Below are 20,569 nucleotides of genomic sequence, written 5' to 3' on the forward strand. Positions count from 1 at the left end.
AATGGGGTTTTTTGTGCCATCGGCAGGGCTGTGTCTTTCCCGCCGTCTCGCTCGCGGCAGAGGTATTTGACATTTGCATTTTGTGCGAAAGCAACGATAAGGGACGCACAGTCGCGCCGAAATTGTTTCTGTTTTGCACTTTCGGCTTCCAGCTATGACATGAGTCACTGTTGCAGAGTCGAATCGTCTCGGCAATCGAGAGAAAACAGCAATTAACACGGCCACCCACCACCTCACCCAGCCCCCACCGTTCCAGTGTCTTAGCGCGTGTTGAGATCCGGGGCCACAGAATCTTGCCTGGAGTTTTTTCACTTTCTTGAAGGTGTTCTTACAGTTTTAGAGGTATAGATCTTCTGGAGTGCCTTGAAACAGAAGAGCTCATATCAGCGGTCGGCGGTGAGCAGAGATCGTGTCCCTGATGAAGGGCCTTGTTTCTGTTTGCTTGTCTTCCCACAATTCTTGGGTGCAAGAGGTTCCCTCACGCACACACACTGACAACAGGACTGAGGGTGTGCTCTGCTTTAACACACGTCGGTCACTGGTGGAGCAACACGGCAGACCGATCGGCCATCTGAGTGTGTGTGAGTGTGTGTGTCGGTGTAAGGTTAGGAGCATGTAGAATTGTGTCAGTGTGTGTATGTGAGCGTGAGTGTGTGTATGTCGTGTGTGTGTGTGTCGGTGTAAGGTTAGCATGTAGAATTGTGTCAGTGTGTATCAGTATCAGTGTACATTGTGTGTGTGTATGTGTAAATTTTGAAGAATTTTGTCATAGTGTGTTGTGTGTGCATTGTGTGCATTGAGTCAGTGTGTGTAAAGTTAGGGACGTGTTTCAGGTGTCAGAGTGTGTTGTGTGTGTCAGTGTGTGTTAAGGTTAGGGGCGTGTTTCAGGTGTCAGAGTGTGTTGAGTGTGTGTAAAGTTAGGAACATGTTTGTCAGGCTGTGTGTGTAAGTAATGCTGCAAGCATTCAGCTCATAGTGCTCCAGTATGTGTCAGTGTGTGTGCGCTCAGCTCCACAGTGTGTCCCAGTGTGTGTCGGTGTGTCATGATGCAGGCATTCAGCTCCTCGGAGTATCAGTGTGTGTGTGTCAGTGTGTGTGAGAGTGTGTCTATCAGTGTCAGTGTGTGTGTGTCAGTGTCAGTGTGTGTGTGTGGCAGTGGCAGTGTCAGTGTGTGTCAGTGTGTCAGTGTGTCAGTCTCAGTGTCAGTGTGTGTGTGTCTGTGTGTCAGTGTGTGTGTTTGGCAGTGGCAGTGTCAGTGTGTGTGTCAGTGTGTGTGTGTGTCAGTGTGTGTGTGTGGCAGTGTGTCTGTGTGTCAGTGTCAGTGTGTGTGTCAGTGGCAGTGTCAGTGTGTGTGTCAGTGTCAGTGTGTGTATGGCAGTGGCAGTGTCAGTGTGTGTGTGTCAGTGTGTGTGTGTGTCAGTGTGTGTGTGTCAGTGTCAGTGTGTGTGTGTCAGTGGCAGTGTGTGTGTCAGTGGCAGTGTGTGTGTCAGAGTGTGTGTCAGTGTGTCAGTGTGTGTGTCAGTGTCAGTGTGTGTGTGTCAGTGTCAGTGTGTGTGTGTGTCAGTGTGTGTGTATGGCAGTGTCAGTGTGTGTGTCAGTGGCAGTGTGTGTGTGTCAGTGTGTGTGTCAGTGGCAGTGTGTGTGTGTCAGTGTGTGTGTCAGTGTGTGTGTATGTCAGTGTGTGTGTCAGTGTGTGTGGCAGTGGCAGTGTGTGTGTGTGTGTCAGTGTCAGTGTGTGTGTCAGTGTGTGTGTATGGCAGTGTCACTGTGTGTGTCAGTGTATGTGGCAGTGGCAGTGTGTGTGTCAGTGTCAGTGTGTGTGTGTCTGTGTCAGTGTGTCTGTGTCAGTGTCAGTGTGTGTGTCAGTGGCAGTGTGGGCCTGTGGTCTGGAGGCGGGGCCTGACTGCCTGATTGCCTGTCTGCCTGAGACGCAGCAATCGGTTCAGTTTCCTGACCGCGGCCAGGCTGATCTCCTCTCCTGCAGCGGCTCCAGACAGACGCCCGCCCGCGCCCACCGGCGGCCTGCCAGCCCGACAGCTCCCACCTCCCTGCCCACCTGGCACAGGTAAGGAGACGAGGTCCGGCTCGGGCCCCGGCCCACCTGAGCGCTCGCCCGCGGTCTCTGCCCCCGGGGCTGTAGACCCCGCTGCTTCCAGAGCGCCTCCACCTGCCGGGGCAAACGCTTACTGTGGAGGATTAGGAGGAGGAGGAGGAGGGTGGGGGGGAGGTGACGAAGAGGCTGTCCAAACCCTTCCTCTTCCTCTGCCGCGCTGGCTGGCTGGCTGAGGTCAGAGCTGGGCGCCTCCAGTCTTTGTGACTTTCGTTGCATCAGAGGTGTGTTTGCGTGTTTTTTGAGTCGTGGGGTACAGCGCTGGGGCGGGTGGGGCAGCTGGCCACACCAGGCGCTGTGAAATTCTTCGACTGTGCGGGAAGGCAGCGGAGGGCGGCTCGCTCCTGCTCCTGCTCCAGCTGTCCAAGGCAGTGGGGTACAGCCAGACTGAGCCCCGAGACAAGGAGAGGGGGGCGCCTCGCTGGGCGTGTGCACCGGGTGGCCTCTCACAGCTAGACTGGGGCAGTTCAGCCCCCCTGAAGGGGCTTGTGTCGGGGGTGGGGGGCTTTCGTTTGGTGATCTCCGCCTCCTGGCGGCTCTGAGATCGGGCCGCGCGAGACGCGATTGGGCAGGAGGTGCAGGCGCGGGGCTCCTGGGCGCAGGGGCAGGCGCAGGGGCAGGCGCAGGGGCAGGGGCAGGTGGGGAGGTACAGCTCCCCTGAGGCTTGCCGAGCGGCGTCGGTCGCCGGAGCAGGCAGCTCAGTCTCGCGCGGCCCTGGCCGGGGCAGATACAGGCTGGGCCGACGCCGAGCTGGGAGTTGTCCGCTCTGCGTTGAGAAGATAAGGTCGCGTCTCGGAGTCGCGGCACGGGGCAAACTCCCCAGGGGCTCTGGCAGCACCTCAGTCCTCAGCAGCTCAGCAGCAGCAGTCCCAGAGGGCTCATACCCAATGCAAAGAAGCCTGCACAGAGCCTACAACCATAATCCTGCACAGAGCCGACAACCATAATCCTGCACAGAGACTCATAATCCTACACAGAGCCTACAACCTTAATCCTGCACAGAGACTCATAATCCTGCACAGAGCCTACAACCTTAATCCTGCACTCATAATCCTACACAGAGCCTAAAACCTTAATCCTGCACAGAGACTCATAATCCTGCACAGAGCCTACAACCTTAATCCTGCACAGAGCCTACAACCTTAATCCTGCACAGAGACTCATAATCCTACACAGAGCCGACAAACATAATCCTGCACAGAGCCTACAACCTTAATCCTGCACAGAGACTCATAATCCTACACAGAGCCTACAACCTTAATCCTGCACAGAGACTCATAATCCTGCACAGAGCCTACAACCATAATCCTGCACAGAGACTCTTAAGCCTACACAGAGCCTACAACCATAATCCTGCACAGAGACTTTTAAGCCTACACTGAGCCTACAACCATAATCCTGCACAGAGACTCTTAAGCCTACACTGAGCCTACAACCATAATCCTGCACAGAGACTCATAATCCTATACAGAGAACTATCACTTTATACAGAGTTCCATGTACAAATAACCATAACCATATACCAAGAGCCATTACAATATACAGATGAATATATACAGGTAACCATACCATAACCATATACAGATGAGAACAATAACCGTAGACAGGTAACCACATACAGATGACCGTAGACAGGTAACCACAAACTGGTAACCGTAGACCAGTGACTGTACCTAATGACTGACAGAGGAGTGAGGTGTGCGAATGTGTGAGGGTTACATGGCTTGACTCTCCTAGCTGAGGGAAGGACAGTCTATCTGAGAGGATCAGGCCACGCAAACCCCCTCAGTGCTCACTACAGGGAGAGAGGAGGAGAATCGCTCCGGCCTTTGGATGAGACACAAGACTGAGGTCCTGCCTCTCTGTGGTCAGTCAAGACCCCAGGGTGTCTCTCAGAAAGAGGAGGGGTGTGACCCCAGTGTCCTGGACAGACTCCCCCTGGTCTTTACCAGTCATGGCCTCCTGATCACCCCCCTCTCTGAACTGGCCTCATCACTCTGCTCTCCTCCCCACTGAGAGCTGGAGTGTGTGAGCGGACTGGAGCATCCTCACACTGGGGGGGTGGAGGGGGTCCCCAGTACTGGACAGCGCTGGGAGAGGAGGGTCCAGAAAGGCGCTGTAGAGGTGTGAGGGAATAGTTATTATTTATTATTATTATCGTTGTGAGGAATGAGCCAGGGAGCAGCTGCAGGGGTGTGAGAGTGATGCCCCGCAGGAAGTCCCAGGTGCGACTCTGACAGGCGTGGGCGAAAGGAAGCGTTCACGAGATTAGGATCAACCCCCCCCCCCCCATCTCCTGTTATAATCTGCATTCGGCAAAACTGCACATCCGAGAAAAAGACCGAGCAGGGCTCCGCACGTCCCCCGCGCCCTCGGCTCAATCACATACAGCGCCTGCTCCCTCTTTCTCACGCCAGACACCCGTGGGCGACGGGCGCCTCAGATCCCGGGGAAGAGCCGGCCGGGCCGGGGCAGGAGGGGAGGGGAGCGGGTGCGAGGTCCGCGGGCCGCGGAGGGGTTCTCAGAAGCACTATTTTTACACCTCCTTTCTGCTGGAACGAATGTGGGTTGGTTTCGCAGGAACCACATGGTCCCTGTGTGGTTTACACCGCGCACAGACACCTCCTGCTGAGCAGAGGCTGCTCTACAGAGGGGGGTGGGGGTGGGGAACAAGCCGCCCAGCCCTGTTGTTGAAGCCGATACCCTGGCTCCTCTCAGGACACAGCTGGGTGAGCTCCTCCAGTCAGGACAGGAGACTCTTCTTTACACAGAGGGTGGTGGGGGTGGGGAACAAGCTGCCCAGCCATGTTGTTGAAGCCGATACCCTGGCTTCTCTTCAGACACAGCTGGGTGAGATCCTCCAGTCAGGACAGGAGGCTCCTCTTTACACAGAGGGTGGTGGGGGTGGGGAACAAGCTGCCCAGCCGATACCCTGGCTTCTCTCCAGACACAGCTGGGTGAGCCCCTCCAGTCAGGACAGGAGGCTCTTCTTTACACAGAGGGTGGTGGGGGTGGGGAACAAGCTGCCCGGCCAATACCCTGGCTTCTCTCCAGACACAGCTGGGTGAGCCCCTCCAGTCAGGACAGGAGGCTCTTCTTTACACAGAGGGTGGTGGGGGTGTGGAACAAGCAGACCAGCCATACTGTCCAAGCCGATACCCTGGTTTCTTAAAATAATAAGTTGGATGAGATCCTTAAATCAATAAACTACTAAGGACCATGCAGTGCAGATGGGCAGAACAGATCCTCCTGCCTGTGACTTTTCTTATGTTCTTAGGAACATATTTCAGCAGTGAAGGATGACCTCTGCGTTTAGGTTGTTCGAAGCTTTCGCGGTCCTGTAACGGCTCGTTGGGTCACTGGGAGAGCTGAGGCTGTCCTGTCCCTGACCCCAGCAGGCATTACTGCATCACTGAGCATCCAGTGCTGTCAGAGAGCACAGGGTCTGAACTACCACACAGAGACTGGACTACCACACAGAGACTGGACTGTCACACAGGGTCTGGACTACCACACAGAGACTGGACTACCACACAGGGTCTGAACTACCACACAGAGACTGGACTACCACACAGAGACTGGACTGTCACACAGGGTCTGGACTACCACACAGAGACTGGACTACCACACTGGGTCTGAACTACCACACTGGGTCTGGACTACCACACAGAGACTGGACTACCACTCAGAGAGTGAACTATCACACAGGGTCTGGACTATCACACAGAGACTGGACTGTCACATAGGGTCTGGACTATCACACAGACTGGACTACCACACAGGGTCTGGACTACCACACAGGGTCTGAACTTCCACACACAGACTGGACTGCCACACAGGGTCTGGACTACCACACAGACTGGACTACCACACAGGGTCTGGACTACCACACAGGGTCTGGACTACCACACAGACTGGACTACCACACAGAGACTGGACTATCACACAGACTAGACTACCACACAGAGACTGGACTATCACTCAGAGAGTGAACTATCACACAGGGTCTGGACTATCACACACAGACTGGACTACCACACAGAGACTGGACTACCACACAGAGACTGGACTACCACACAGACTAGACTACCACACAGAGACTGGACTATCACTCAGAGAGTGAACTATCACACAGGGTCTGGACTGTCACACAGAGACTGGACTACCACACAGAGACTGGACTACCACACAGAGACTGGACTATCACACACAGACTGGACTACCACACAGGGTCTGGACTACCACACAGGGTCTGAACTTCCACACAGAGACTGGACTGTCACACAGACTGGACTACCACACAGAGACTGGACTACCACACAGACTGGACTATCACACAGGATCTGAACTATCACACAGGGTCTGGACTACCACACAGACTGGACTATCACACACAGACTAGACTACCACACAGACTGGACTATCACACACAGACTAGACTACCACACAGACTGGACTATCACACAGAGACTGGACTACCACTCAGAGAGTGAACTATCACACAGGGTCTGGACTATCACACACAGACTGGACTATCACACAGGGTCTGAACTATCACACAGGGTCTGAACTTCCACACAGGATCTAGACTAACGCAAACCCCATCCGACAAGCTCTCAGCATCTGAAATTGTGTAAAGATAAAAGAATTAAAACATTTCAACAAGCTTCCTAAACATGTATCTCAAATATTTTCTCGGAGGGCGAGTGAGTGTGTGAGTCCTGTCCAGGGTGGACCCTCGCCTCTTGCTCGGTAGGAGGGGCTCCCCTGCGACCCTCAACTGGGTGAAGGGGCTGGGAGATGGATGGATGGGTTTCAGCCTGGGCCTGGGCTCTGGATGTGATCTCCGGAACCGTCTGCCCCCCGGAAGGAGGACTGGAGGGAAATCCGATCCGATCCGATCACACGTGACGTGCCGGCGTGTCAGCGGCGGCCACACCTGATCCGGGCTCGCTCGCTCACGGGCCCGCGTGGCTCAAGATCAGACCCGGGCCAGGCCGGTTCTGGGGGTCGTGGCACGGGTCGGCGGGGGGGGGGCGGGGCAGGGGTGGGAGGGGCCAGGCTTGAGTGGCGTGGCGGGGGCGTGGCTGGCCGGGCGCCACAGAGGTGTGGACTGACCGTGGGGGCGTGGCACGGGACAGGCCGGTGGGGCGGGGCAGGGATGGGAGGGGCCGTGGGGGGGGGGCGGGGCTGACGTGGCAAAGCCAGAGCAGAGTGGCACCTGTGCCTTCTCGAGCGCAAACGCAGGAAGCCGACAGGGGGTGTGTGTGGGCGCACCAGGGCCACCAGGGAGTCCCAGTCTTCAAACCACCTGGTGTTTCAGTTCCGCGCGGGTTCGGGGGCACTGGCGCAGAAAATATCAGGCTCCAGGAAAGAAGCTCTGTGCTGAAACGCTTCCTGCGTCACCTGACACTACTGCTGTTAGATATTATAGCTATAAAAAAGTCCATCGAAGAAAGGCATGTACAGCACCCGGAGACTATAAGTAGGTTACTGACTAGAGGAGCTCATCCCACTGTCTGGAGAGAAGCCAGGGTATCGACTTCATCCAACTTATTCTTTTAAGAAACCAGGGTATCGGCTTGCACAGTATGGCTGGTCTGATTGCTCCCCACCCCTACCACCCTCTGTGTAAAGAAGGGCCTCCTGTCCTGACTGGAGGAGCTCACCCAGCTGTGTCTGGAGAGAAGCCAGGGTATCGGCTTCAACAACAGGGCTGGGCAGCTTGTTCCCCACCCCCACCCCCCTCTGTGTAAAGAAGAGCCTCCTGTCCTGACTGGAGGGTCTCACCCAGCTGTGTCTGGAGAGGAGCCAGGGTATCGGCTTCAACAACAGGGCTGGGCAGCTTGTTCCCCACCCCCACCCCCCTCTGTGTAAAGAAGAGCCTCCTGTCCTGACTGGAGGAGCTCACCCAGCTGTGTCTGGAGAGGAGCCAGGGTATCGGCTTCAACAACAAGGCTGGGCAGCTTGTTCCCCACCCCCACCACCCTCTGTGTAAAGAAGAGCCTCCTGTCCTGACTGGAGGAGCTCACCCAGCTGTGTCTGGAGAGGAGCCAGGGTATCGGCTTCAACAACGTGGCTGGACAGCTTGTTCCCCACCCCCACCGCCCTCTGTGTAAAGAAGAGCCTCCTGTCCTGACTGCGACAGGGGAACGAGATGTGTGGAGGGCGTCTGGCGTGGCTCTCCTAGCTGCAGGGAGGGCAGTCTAGCTGTGAGGATCAGCCTGCCTTACCGCTGGCAGGAATGGGCCGGGAGCTGCCGCAGGGGTGCGGGTGGGGAGGCGGGGGGAGTGCGCGAGTCCTGCGCCCCAGGGAGTCCCGGGACGTGATGACACTCGCTTAGGATCTGTCCTTCCTCCCGAACTCCTGTCGCAAACTCCGTCAAACCTCCTCTCCCTCGACCCCGGCCCGACGGCAGCTCTCGGGGAGACGAGGCAGCAGGGCGTTGCGACACCGCGAGAACCGAGCATGAAGCGGCGTTCCTGCCGCGAAACCAAACCCGCCGCACGGACCTCACGCCCGCCCCCCCCCCCCCCCCCAGGTGCTCGCGTGCCGGACAGCGGAAGCTGTGACCCAGGACGCCGGGTGAAGCAGTGGACAGGGCGGGGACAGGACGGGGACAGGACGGGGACAGGGCAGGGACAGGATGGGGACAGGGTTGGGACAGGATGGGGACAGGACAGGGACAGGGCGGGGACAGGGCCGGGACAGAGCGGGGACAGGACAGTGACAGGACAGGGACAGGGCAGGGACAGAGCGGGGACAGGACGGGGACAGGGCAGGGACAGAGCGGGGACAGGACGGGGACAGGACGGGGACAGGGTTGGGACAGGATGGGGACAGGACAGGGACAGGGCAGGGACAGAGCGGGGACGGGATGGGGACAGGACGGGGACAGGGCAGGGACAGAGCAGGGACAGGATGGGGACAGGCCGGGGACAGGACAGGGACAGGGCAGGGACAGGGCAGGGACAGGATGGGGACAGGGCAGGGACAGAGCAGGGACAGGACGGGGACAGGGCGGGGACAGGCCGGGGACAGGACAGGGACAGGGCAGGGACAGGATGGGGACGGGACGCGGAAGGAGACACGCTGTTCCGCAGGGGCGGGGGTGGCAGGGACAGGGTTGCGGGTGTCGTCAGGGGCTCTGGGCGAAGAGAGATTGCTGCGAGCAGGAAGGGTAGCAGCATCGCCTCCGCCGCCGCAGGGGTGCGTGCGTCTGTGCGGGGGGGCGCCGTCGTCAGGCCGACCTGGGACTGTCCCTCGAGCGCCAGTCTGAGCCGCGCGCTGAGGCCGGCTCCCCCCGCACAGCGGCGAGCGGACTGCGTGTGTCCACGAGGCCCCGAGTGTGTGGGCTTGCAGGTGGTGTGTGTGTGCTTCTAGGTTGTGTGTGTGCTTGTAGGTGGTGTATGTTTATGCTTGTAAATTGTGTGTGCTTGTTGGCGGTGTGTGTGCTTGTTGGTTGTGTGTGCAGACTGCATGCAAGCGTGAAAACCGTGTGTGTATGTAGGTTGTGTTGCTTGGGTCTGTGTCTAGATTGTGTGCATGCACAAAGGTTTTATTGGTGCATGGAGCTTGTGTGCCTGCATGTGTTGTCTGCATGCACGAAGATTGTTGTTGTGTATGTAGCACTTGTGTGTGTAGGGTGCGTGATGCCTTTCTTTTGCAATGCCCCGCAGGGAAGGGGAAGTGATTTTTTCGGTACATGGTTGCGAAAACGGTCACAACGAGGACAACAGGACAGCTCTCTGAGGCAAAGTGGTGTCCTCTTGCATCAGCTGCACGAGAAGGAAGGAAGTGTGTCAAATCGCAAGAACTGCTTTCTTCAAATCGAAAAGGGAAAAAACACACAGCACGGCAGACAGAGTTGAGGTAGTTTGTTCCAGAATGCTCACAGACGCTCGTGTAAAGATATAACTCCTGTCTTCACAGCCAGACAGCTCTGACTTTCAGACCTTGTTTTCATTCAGATCCTGTTAAGTCAAGCTGCTAGTACAGAGCTTGGACAGCTTTTCCCAGCCCCTGATGTGCTGCTGATCCGGCTACAAATCCTACTGCACTGTGACCATCCTGCCCTGTAGGACCTGCTGCCCTGTGACCATCCTGCCCTGTAGGACCTGCTGCCCTGTAGGACCTGCTGCCCTGTGTTCCTCCTGACCTGTAGGACCTGCTGCACTGAGGCCCCCTGACCTGTAGAACCTGCTGCCCTGTGACCCTCCTGACCTGCTGCCCTGTGACCCTCTTGACCTGTAGGACCTGCTGCCCTGTGACCCTCCTGACCTGTAGAACCTGCTGCCCTGTGTTCCTCCTGACCTGTAGAACCTGCTGCCCTGTGACCCTCCTGACCTGCTGCCCTGTGACCCTCTTACCTGTAGGACATGCTGCCCTGTGACCCGCCTGACCCTCCTGACCTGCTGCCCTGTGACCCTCCTGACCTGCTGCCCTGTGACCCTCTTGACCTGTAGGACCTGCTGCCCTGTGACCCTCCTCACCTGTAGGACCTGCTGCCCTGTGACCCTCCTGACCTGTAGAACCTGCTGCCCTGTGTTCCTCCTGACCTGTAGGACCTGCTGCACTGAGCCCCCCTGACCTGTAGAACCTGCTGCCCTGTGACCTTCCTGACCTGCTGCCCTGTGACCCTCTTACCTGTAGGACCTGCTGCCCTCACACCCGCCTGACCCTCCTGACCTGCTGCCCTGTGACCCTCCTGACCTGTAGGACCTGCTGCCCTGTGACCCTCCTGACCTGCTGCCCTGTGACCCTCCTGACCTGCTGCCCTGTGACCCTCCCGCACTGCAGCACTTTCACACTTCAGCTTTATTTCTTTTATCGAGACCCGTCGTGAGAGACGGAGGAAGAGAAGAGCAGAGGAAGTGCAGTTTAAGTGTTTCCGATGTGCGTGTTTCACACATCGTCGAAGTTTACGGGCGAAGGCTTATCTGTCTCCCTCTATCCCCTCGGGGGGCCAAGGTCGCTTCTGCTTTTCCTGGCCGATAGACGCAAGGCTGAAACAAGGGCAGGGGTTCAGCTCCGAGCTCGTCTAGAGCAGCTGGCACTAGAACAACACCTGGCTGAACGTCCCCTGGGCTGTTCCCCTTAATGTTACGAACAAGAGCAAGCCACACGTCTGACCCTTCTGGTCGTTAGTTGCTAATTGTTCCAGGAAAGAGCTGTTCATGGTCCAGCTGTTTCACGAAAGAGGCCAGGGTATCGGCTTCAACAACATGGCTGGGCAGCTTGTTCCCCTCCCCCACCACCCTCTGTGTAAAGAAGAGCCTCCTGTCCTGACTGGAGGAGCTCACCCAGCTGTGTCTGGAGAGAAGTCTGAGTACTTGCTTCAACAAAGAGGGCTGGGCAGCTTGTTCCACACTCTCACCACCCTCTGTGTGTAAGGAAGAATTTAAGGATGCTGATCCATGCATCTGAAACATCTCCATATTCAATACATCAGGAGCCTGATATTCAGAAATGTAGTTTAACAGATTATGATAACAGACATAGACCTGCCTACCTAAATTTGTTCATCAGTCAATGATTAGTGATAATTATAGTACTGTGAAATCTGATCAATGACTTCAGGCGTCTTAATCAATTGATTTGTTTCCAATAAGTACAAACTTAATTGAGGACTAGTTTCTCCTGTCAGATAATAATCATGATCCATATCCTAATGGGCTAGAAACGTTAACATGTCAGAATTAACACCAACTGTGATCTGACTGAATTATAACGAGGACTAAGCACCAGACCATGATGCAGGTAACATGGCCTGCTATGTGTCGTCCACAACATCCCCCATCATTCATGGATAAAGACTGGTAGAATATTACACTGCTGTGACAGAACACCATATGGTTAACATCACAAATTATTTTATATTACATTTAAAACTCTTACTGGACACACTGTATACACACACACCTGTACAGACTCTTACTGGACACACACACACACCCCTGTACAGACTCTTAGTGGACACACTGTATACACACACACCCCCCTGTACAGACCCTTACTGGACACACTGTATACACACACACACACACACCTGTACAGACTCTTACTGGACACACTGTATACACACACACACACCCCTGTACAGACTCTTACTGGACACACTGTATACACACACACACACCCCTGTACAGACTCTTACTGGACACACTGTATACACACACACACCTGTACAGACTCTTAGTGGACACACTGTATACACACACACACACCCCTGTACAGACTCTTACTGGACACACACACACACACCCCTGTACAGACTCTTAGTGGACACACTGTATACACACACACACCCCTGTACAGACTCTTACTGGACACACTGTACACACACACACACCTGTACAGACTCTTACTGGACACACTGTACACACACACACACACCTGTACAGACTCTTACTGGACACACTGTACACACACACACACACCTGTACAGACTCTTACTGGACACACTGTATACACACACACACCCCCCTGTACAGACTCTTACTGGACACGCTGTATACACACACACACTCCTGTACAGACTCTTACTGGACACACTGTACACACACCTGGAGTACAGATGTGCTTTGATGTACAGTACTGCACTGTCATGTGCTGCAAGGGTATGCTTCCACCCGGTGGTGAGGGATATTGTTGCAGCAATCCCACTTTCTATCTCCAATAACAATCCCTAATGGGTTCCTCCACCAATTTCAAATTAAAACTACTGCTGTCACACAGTTTAGCGCATCTAAGTTAAACTGTTCAGCCAAATCAAAGCTGCTTAAACACACACTGTTGCAGCATTTAGAAATCTCCTCCTTTGCTGAGAATCACACCAACCAGCATCAGAAATCAGAGCTCATTTCTCTTGAAAGCATTGCTGACAACACAACTACTCTCTCTCTCTCTCTCTCTCTCTCTCTCTCTCTCTCTCTCTCTCAATTCAGTTTAATTCAAGGTGCTTTATTAGCATGACCGATGGGTACAATCTTGAACTTGAACTTGAACTTGAACTTGAACTTGAACTTTATTGCCATATGTAACCGGTACTGGTACAATGGAATTCTTACTTACAGAAAGTCTCTCGATTGTAAAACAAGTGTAAAAAACAAAACAAAGTGCAAACAGTGTTGTCAAAGCACATAAAATAATTAAATTAACATGGAACAAAACATAAAATAAAAGTAAAATAAAATCTACAGACATATTACAGACATTTACAACAGAGACGTCATAAAATATTGACATCTACTATAGACAGAAGGACCATTATAGGGAGACAGACTCACTGTTCCTCAGGCTGTGACAGGAGATCACATACTGGGCTGCCAGATCAACTGAGTTCCCTCCTCCCTCTCCCAGTAGGATTGGGACCCGTTGTGATTCTGGCAGGTGTGGGAACTCTGGGACTAGATTTCTGAATTAGTGGAAGAATGTTTCTCTAATCCCAGAGTATCAGTCACAGTGCAGTAGGAAGTGCACCTCTGTCTCTATTTCTCCCCGCTGGCAGTGGGATCACAGCCTGTCCTCTCTGGACAGCCAGGTCTGCCTGTGTCGCCCAGTTTCTATGGCCAGACTGTGGTCACTGAGCCTCTCCTCTCTGGACAGCCAGGTCTGCCTGTGTCCAGTGTCTGTGACCAGGCTGTGGTCACTGAGCCTGTACTTTGTCAGGGTCTGTTTCTGTTTGTTATTTTTTATTTTGGTCAAATATTCAGCTAGTGTGTATTGTCTGTTTAATGTTCTGTAGCATTCCAGTTTATGTTGTGTTTGTGTGTGTGTGTCCCAGTGTGTGAGATATTGCTGTGTGATCTGTGATGTGCTTGATTCTAGCAGTGCTGTCCTGAGGCTGGCTGGTGTCAGTGTGGCTCAGGTCAGTGAGCCTCAGGACCAGCTGGCTCAGGGGGCTCTGTTTTGGGCTCAGTTCTTGGCTCAGCACGGCTTTGTGGTGATAGGAATTTTGGTCGCTGTTTTTTAGGTGTAGCCAATACTTTAATATTCTTTTCTGTATGTTTATCAATAGTGGGTACTGGCCTAATTCGGCCCTGCACCCGTTGTTAGGAGTTTTTCTCTGCACACGGAGGATGTTTCTACAGATCTCCATGTGCAGAGTTTCTGTGGGGTGTATGTCCCATTGAGTGTAATCCTGGTCTGTGAGGGGACCCCACACTTCACTGCCGTATAGGGCAATGGGTTTGATTACACTTTCAAATATTTGGAGCCAGATTCTTGTTGGTGGGTTGATGTTGAAGAGCCTCCTTCTTATTGCGTAGAAAGCCCTGAGTGCCTTCTCCCTCAGTGCCTTCACTGCCAGGTCAAAACTCCCAGAAGAGCTGATGGTGAGACCGAGATATGTGTAGCTGGATGTGTGCTCCAATGTGTTGTTGTTCAGTGTGGATTTGTACCTGTTTCCCTGAGGTCTGGCTTTCTTCTGGAAAACCATAACTCTGGTCTTGTCCAGATTTACTGTCAGTGCCCAGGTCTGACAGTACTGCTCCAGCAGTGCCAGGTTCTGCTGCAGCCCCTGTTCTGTGGGCGACAGCAGGACCAGGTCATCTGCGTAGAGCAGGAACTTGATTTCTGTGTCGTGTAGTGTGAGACCAGGAGCTGCAGACTGCTCCAACATTCCTGCTAATTCGTTGATATAGATATTGAATAGTGTTGGGCTCAGGCTGCAGCCCTGTCTCCTGTCTGGCGGCCTTGGGTGAAGAATTTAGTCCTTTTGTTTCCAATTTTAACTGCACATTTGCTCTCTGAATACATTGATTTAATTATGTCGTACACTTTGCCCCCTATGCCACTTTGGAGTAGTTTGTAAAACAAACATTCATGCCAAATCGAGTCAAATGCTTTTTTGAAATCGACAAAGCAGGCAAAAGTTCTTTCTGTTTTTGGTGGACGTGTTTATCTATCAGTGTGTGTAGGGTGTAAATGTGATCAGATGTTTGGTGATCTGGCAAGAAGCCCATTTGACTTTTACTCTCTCTCTCTCACAGACGCGACTGAAGGTCGAGGAAGGAATTCACCTTTTAGCCCGCCCCCCTAGCTCCTCCCCGAACCCCACCCCTCTGCCCAAACTCCACCCCCAAATGGACAACTACAGCACAGGCCCCGCCCCGGTGGGCGTCACCCTCATCGGCCCCTCCCACTTCCCTCTGTCCCTCCCAGCCTTCCACGCCAGCGCCGCCTCCCTGCCGTCCAATCGCAGCGCGAACTCCACCAGCCCCGCCTCCCCCGCCGGCCTCCCTGTCTCCCACCAGGTGGGCATCGCCATCCTCTCCCTGTCCTTCCTCCTCGGCTTCCCGGGCAACGCCTTCGTGGTGTGGACGATCGTGTGCCGGGTGACCCGCCGCTCCGTCACCTGCCTGCTGGTCCTCAACCTCGCCCTGGCGGACGCCCTGGTGCTCCTCAGCGCCCCCCTCTTCATCCGCTTCCTGGCCAGGCGGAACTGGGAGTTCGGGACGGCGGTGTGCAAGCTGGTCCACTACCTGTGCTGCGTCAACATGTACGCCTCCATCTACCTCATCTGCCTGATGAGCCTGGACCGCTGGCTGGCCGTGGCCCGGCCCTTCCTCTCCCAGCGGCTGCGCACCAAGCGCTCCCTCCTCCTCTCCCTCCTGGCGCTCTGGACCCTGGCCTTCGTCTTCTCCGTGCCCATGCCCTTCTACCGCAGGTGAGAGTGGCGCCCCCCCGTCGCTGTCTGTCTCCCTCCCCTCCCTTGCGTGAGCCCCCCTTGCGCCCCCTCTTCAAGGCTCTCCGACATGCCCGGAGGAGGGGGGGGGGGGTCCCCAGGACCTGGACCCGTAAGTGCCGAGAAGGTCGCGTCCGGGTTCGGGTCCCTCACAGCTGGGCTCTCAGCGGGCCGAACCAGGTGGTTACCGGGCCCGACCGGCCCTGTGAGACAGCTCCTCCCAGCTGTCCCAGGGACAGACACAGCGCCCCCTACAGCACCCTAACCCTCCCCTTCAGCCCCTGAGGGTCTCAGTAGCAGGACCCTGTTTACTAGACAACACTCACTGTTACACACTGTATATTGGACAACACTCCCTCTACAACACACACTGTTACACACTGTATACTGGACAACACTCCCTCTACAACACACACTGTATACTGGACAGTTAATGTACTGTAGTGTACAGTCAGTGTGTCTGTATGAACCCCTCTCTCTCAGTGCAGTGTCAATGTACTGGAGTGTCCAGTCAGTCAGTGTGTCTGTATGAACCCCTCTCTCTCAGTGCAGTGTTAATGTACTGGAGTGTCCAGTCAGTGTGTCTGTATTAACCCCTCTCTCTCAGTGCAGTGTTAATGTACTGGAGTGTCCAGTCAGTCAGTGTGTCTGTATGAACCTCTCTCTCTCAGTGCAGTGTTAATGTACTGGAGTGTCCAGTCAGTCAGTGTGTCTGTATGAACCCCTCTCTCTCAGTGCAGTGTTAATGTACTGGAGTGTCCAGTCAGTCAGTGTGTCTGTATGAACCCCTCTCTCTCAGTGCAGTGTTCATGTACTGGAGTGTCCAGTCAGTCAGTGTGTCTGTATTAACCCCCCTCTCTCTCTCTCCTTCAGTAATCTTCAGCCGTTTCTGATGAAAGGCTCCAGTGTGCACATCTGCATGCCGTATCACTACGGGAGCTGGAGCCACGAGGTGTTCCAGTACCTGTGGGAGACCGTGCTGGCCTTCCTCTTTCCCTTCTCCATGATCCTGATGTGCTACACAGGCGTGGCCTTGCGCCTGCGCAGCGCCATGTTCCAGCGCCGCGGCCGGGGAAACCGTCTCATCCTGCTCATCGTGATGGCCTTCGCCGCCTTCTGGGCACCCTACCACATCACCAACATCCTCCAGGTATCTCCGAGTCACACCCCTTGTTGTCAACCTCTCTAACCCCGCCCCTCCTAGCCCCACCCCCTGGATCAACAGTGCTAACCCCGCCCATCCTAGCCCCACCCCCTGGTATCAACCGTGCTAACCCCGCCTCTCCTGACCCCGCCCCCTGGATCAACAGTGCTAACCCCGCCCCTCCTAGCCCCACCCCCTGGTGTCAACAGTGCTAACCCCGCCTCTCCTGGCCCCGCCCCCTGGATCAACAGTGCTAACCCCGCCCCTCCTAGCTCCACCCCCTGGTATCAACAGTGCTAACCCCGCCCCTCCTAGCCCCGCCCCCTGGGTATCAACTGCCCTGCCCTCGCCCCTCCTAGCCCCGCCCCCTGGGTATCAACTGCCCTATCCTCGCCCCTCCTAGCCCCGCCCCCTGGGTATCAGCCTCACAAACCCCGCCCCTCCCCACCACCTAGCCTCGCCCTTCAGTATAAACGTGGCTAACCCCGCCTCACCCAGCCCCCCACTCGCTCTGCGACGACCACCGACGGTCCATCGCGCGCACGCGGCCCTGCAGCAGGCCTGTGTGAACGCTGGAGTCGGGGCGAGGGAGGGAGGGAGGGAGGAGGCTGGGCGGGGAGCCAGGGGACTGTGGCGGGTGACCGAGCACGCCCGCGGCCGGCGCCGGGACGAGTCCGCACTCCCGCCGTCCAGCCCCGCGACCTTCCCCTTCTCTCCCCTTCGTCCCGCCACCGCCGCCGAGCGGGGCCAGCTCTCTTTTCAGTGACACCCCCCCCCTCAAGCCCGGCTCGGTGCTCTGTGCCCCCGCAGGTGGTGGGGATCCTGGGCTCCCACGAGGCGGCGCTGGCGGCGGCCCGGGCGGCGCGGCCCAACGTGACGGCCTTCGCCTTCTTCAGCAGCAGCGTCAACCCCATCCTGTACGTGTTCGCCGGCAGCGCCCACATCCGCAGCGCCGGCCTCGGCTTCATGGCCCGGCTCTTCGACGGCACCCACTCCGACGGCCCGTCCTCCTCCGCCGGCAGCCGGCTCTCCCGCGGCACGCGGACCAGCCGCAGCGGCTCCTCGGCCGAGGTGTCGGCCCTGCGCAAGTTCTCCGTCAACTTCCCCGCCGCCGGCTCCTGCAAGGACCGGGCGGGCCGCGGCGGCCCCGCGGGGGGCCCGGGGCCGGGCGGGCCGGCCGAGGCGAAGACCCTGATGACGGCCGCCTCGGAGGACGGGCTCCAGGTCTGAGTCGCTCCCCGGGGGGGGGCTCTGACACCCCAAGTTGACAGTAAGAGCCCCGGACAGACTGCGCCCCCCGCCCTCCGCTCCTGCCTTGTTCAGGTGTGCCCCCCTGGGTGTGTGTGTGTGTGTGTGTGTGTGTGTGTGGGGGGGGTGCAATACCCCTCCTGTCCCGTAGGGGTCACCGCCAGCTCCCGCTAGACATCATGCCACGGGCCGCCCCTTCCCTCGACCTGGACGGGCTCCCCCCCGTCTCAGACTCTCGCCTCTCCCCTGGCGCCCTCTCCTGGGCCTGAGCGGAACAGCAGGAGGACAGACTCGCGGTCTCTCCCAGGACTCGCTCGGCTGTGGCCAGCCTTCCTGCCCTGTGATCTATAACCACCAGGCGTGAGGAAGAGCACATTTATATGTGTCATCTGAATGGGTTGTTTTGTTGGGGGGTTTTTTTTTGCACTGTTATAGTCCACAAGTATTACCTGTTTTTTTTGGAGAAACAAAAGGTTTGATTAAAACCGGGTACGCCAATAAACAATGAAATCGTGACCCTCGCTGGCTGTCCCAGACTCCCCTGCCGTACTCCTGCGTAACACAAGACAGGTCACAAAAGAGAGGAGGCCATTCGGCCCATTAGCACGCACTGACTAGGTCACTAATTCCTGGAAGAAGCCAGGGTATCAGTTTGTTAACAAGCTGCCCAGCCCTGTTGTTGAAGCCGATACCCTGGCTTCTCTCCAGACACAGCTGGGTGAGCTCCTCCAGTCAGGACAGGAGGCTCTTTACACAGAGAGTGGTGGAGGTGGGGAACAAGCTGCCCAGCCCTGTTGTTGAAGCCGATACCCTGGCTTCTCTCCAGACACAGCTGGGTGAGCTCCTCCAGTCAGGACAGGAGGCTCTTTACACAGAGGGCGGTGGAGGTGGGGAACAAGCTGCCCAGCCCTGTTGTTGAAGCCGATACCCTGGCTCCTCTCCAGACATAGCTGGGTGAGCTCCTCCAGTCAGGACAGGAGGCTCTTCTTTACACAGAGGGTGGTGGGGGTGAGGAACAAGCTGCCCAGCCATGCTGTTGAAGCCGATACCCTGGCTTCTCTCCAGACACAGCTGGGTGAGATCCTCCAGTCAGGACAGGAGACTCTTTACACAGAGGGTGGTGAGGGTGGGGAACAAGCTGCCCAGCCCTGTTGTTGAAGCCAGTACTGTGGTTTCTCTCAAGAAACAGCTCAGTCATCAGCTAGCGGGCTCATTCTGTTTATGAACGCTGTTATGTTCTTAATAAGAACATGACCAACACTTTAAAAAAAGCGAATATTGACGTCTCAAGCAAATCACTCCTTCAGTTAGGTCACTCTGGCGTTGCGAGGACTGGAAGTGGGGTAACTGCTGCACCAGGACAGGGAAAGACCCCAAGAACGACTGGCCTGACTTCGCTTTATTGGACTGAAAGCAAAACTGTTTCAATCCGATTTCTTACAGTCTTGATACTGTATGATAAAAGCATCTCTATACTGACGCAGAGAACCGTTCTATACACCCCTATGGGATCTGTACTGACCAGTCAGGAAACCCCTACTCTTACTGACAGTGTCCTGGGATCTGGACTGACCAGCAGTCAGGACACCCCTACTCTTACTGACAGTGTCCTGGGATCTGTACTGACCAGTCAGGACACCCCTACTCTTACTGACAGTGTCCTGGGATCTGGACTGACCAGTCAGGACACCCCTACTCTTACTGTCAGTGTCCTGGGATCTGTACTGACCAGTCAGGACACCCCTACTCTTACTGACAGTGTATTGGGATCTGGACTGACCAGCAGTCAGGACACCCCTACTCTTACTGACAGTGTCCTGGGATCTGTACTGACCAGCAGTCAGGACACCCCTACTCTTACCAACAGTGTCCTGGGATCTGTACTGACCAGTCAGGACACCCCTACTCTTACTGACAGTGTCCTGGGATCTGTACTGACCAGTCAGGACACCCCTACTCTTACTGACAGTGTCCTGGGATCTGGACTGACCAGCAGTCAGGACACCCCTACTCTTACCAACAGTGTCCTGGGATCTGTACTGACCAGTCAGGACACCCCTACTCTTACTGACAGTGTCCTGGGATCTGTACTGACCAGTCAGGACACCCCTACTCTTACGGACAGTGTCCTGGGATCTGGACGGACTAGCAGGTTCCCAGGTGTACTACAGGTGTTCACACACACAAGGAAGGGAACCTGCTGGCCTGAGTGAAGAAACAGCAGGCAGCAGCAGCACCTGGCTTCCTGGGAAAATCATCTCACACTCACACAACAACATCTCACAGGTGAACGCTGTCCAGAGGGGAGCTGGACACAGACCGCCTGCTGTCCCTGCATGCAGCTGGTTATGTTACCTTCGATCATCTGTAGTCCAGAGGC

At 55.7% G+C, this 20,569-nt stretch overlaps 1 protein-coding gene across 2 annotated transcripts; it reads left to right on the forward strand.

Moving 5' to 3' along the window:
• The first annotated feature begins 1,853 nt into the window (after positions 1 to 1,853).
• Positions 1,854 to 18,710, forward strand: LOC148660334 (leukotriene B4 receptor 1-like). 2 transcript variants are annotated; one of them, XM_088634210.1, is made up of 5 exons: positions 1,854 to 2,065; positions 14,380 to 14,445; positions 15,103 to 15,779; positions 16,671 to 16,947; positions 17,752 to 18,710. In XM_088634210.1, the coding sequence occupies exons 2-5, from the start codon at positions 14,443 to 14,445 to the stop codon at positions 18,169 to 18,171; spliced, it is 1,377 nt and encodes a 458-aa protein (XP_088490336.1). In that variant the 5' UTR covers positions 1,854 to 2,065; positions 14,380 to 14,442; the 3' UTR covers positions 18,172 to 18,710. The 2 variants fall into 2 exon arrangements, with proteins under 2 accessions (XP_088490336.1, XP_088490337.1); XM_088634211.1 differs by lacking the exon at positions 14,380 to 14,445 and having other exon boundaries at positions 1,855 to 2,065.
• The last annotated feature ends 1,859 nt before the right edge of the window (positions 18,711 to 20,569 follow it).

The sequence above is a fragment of the Lepisosteus platostomus genome, chromosome 6, assembly GCF_059453375.1.
Source record: "Lepisosteus platostomus isolate fLepPlt1 chromosome 6, fLepPlt1.hap1, whole genome shotgun sequence".
NCBI lineage: Eukaryota > Metazoa > Chordata > Actinopteri > Semionotiformes > Lepisosteidae > Lepisosteus > Lepisosteus platostomus.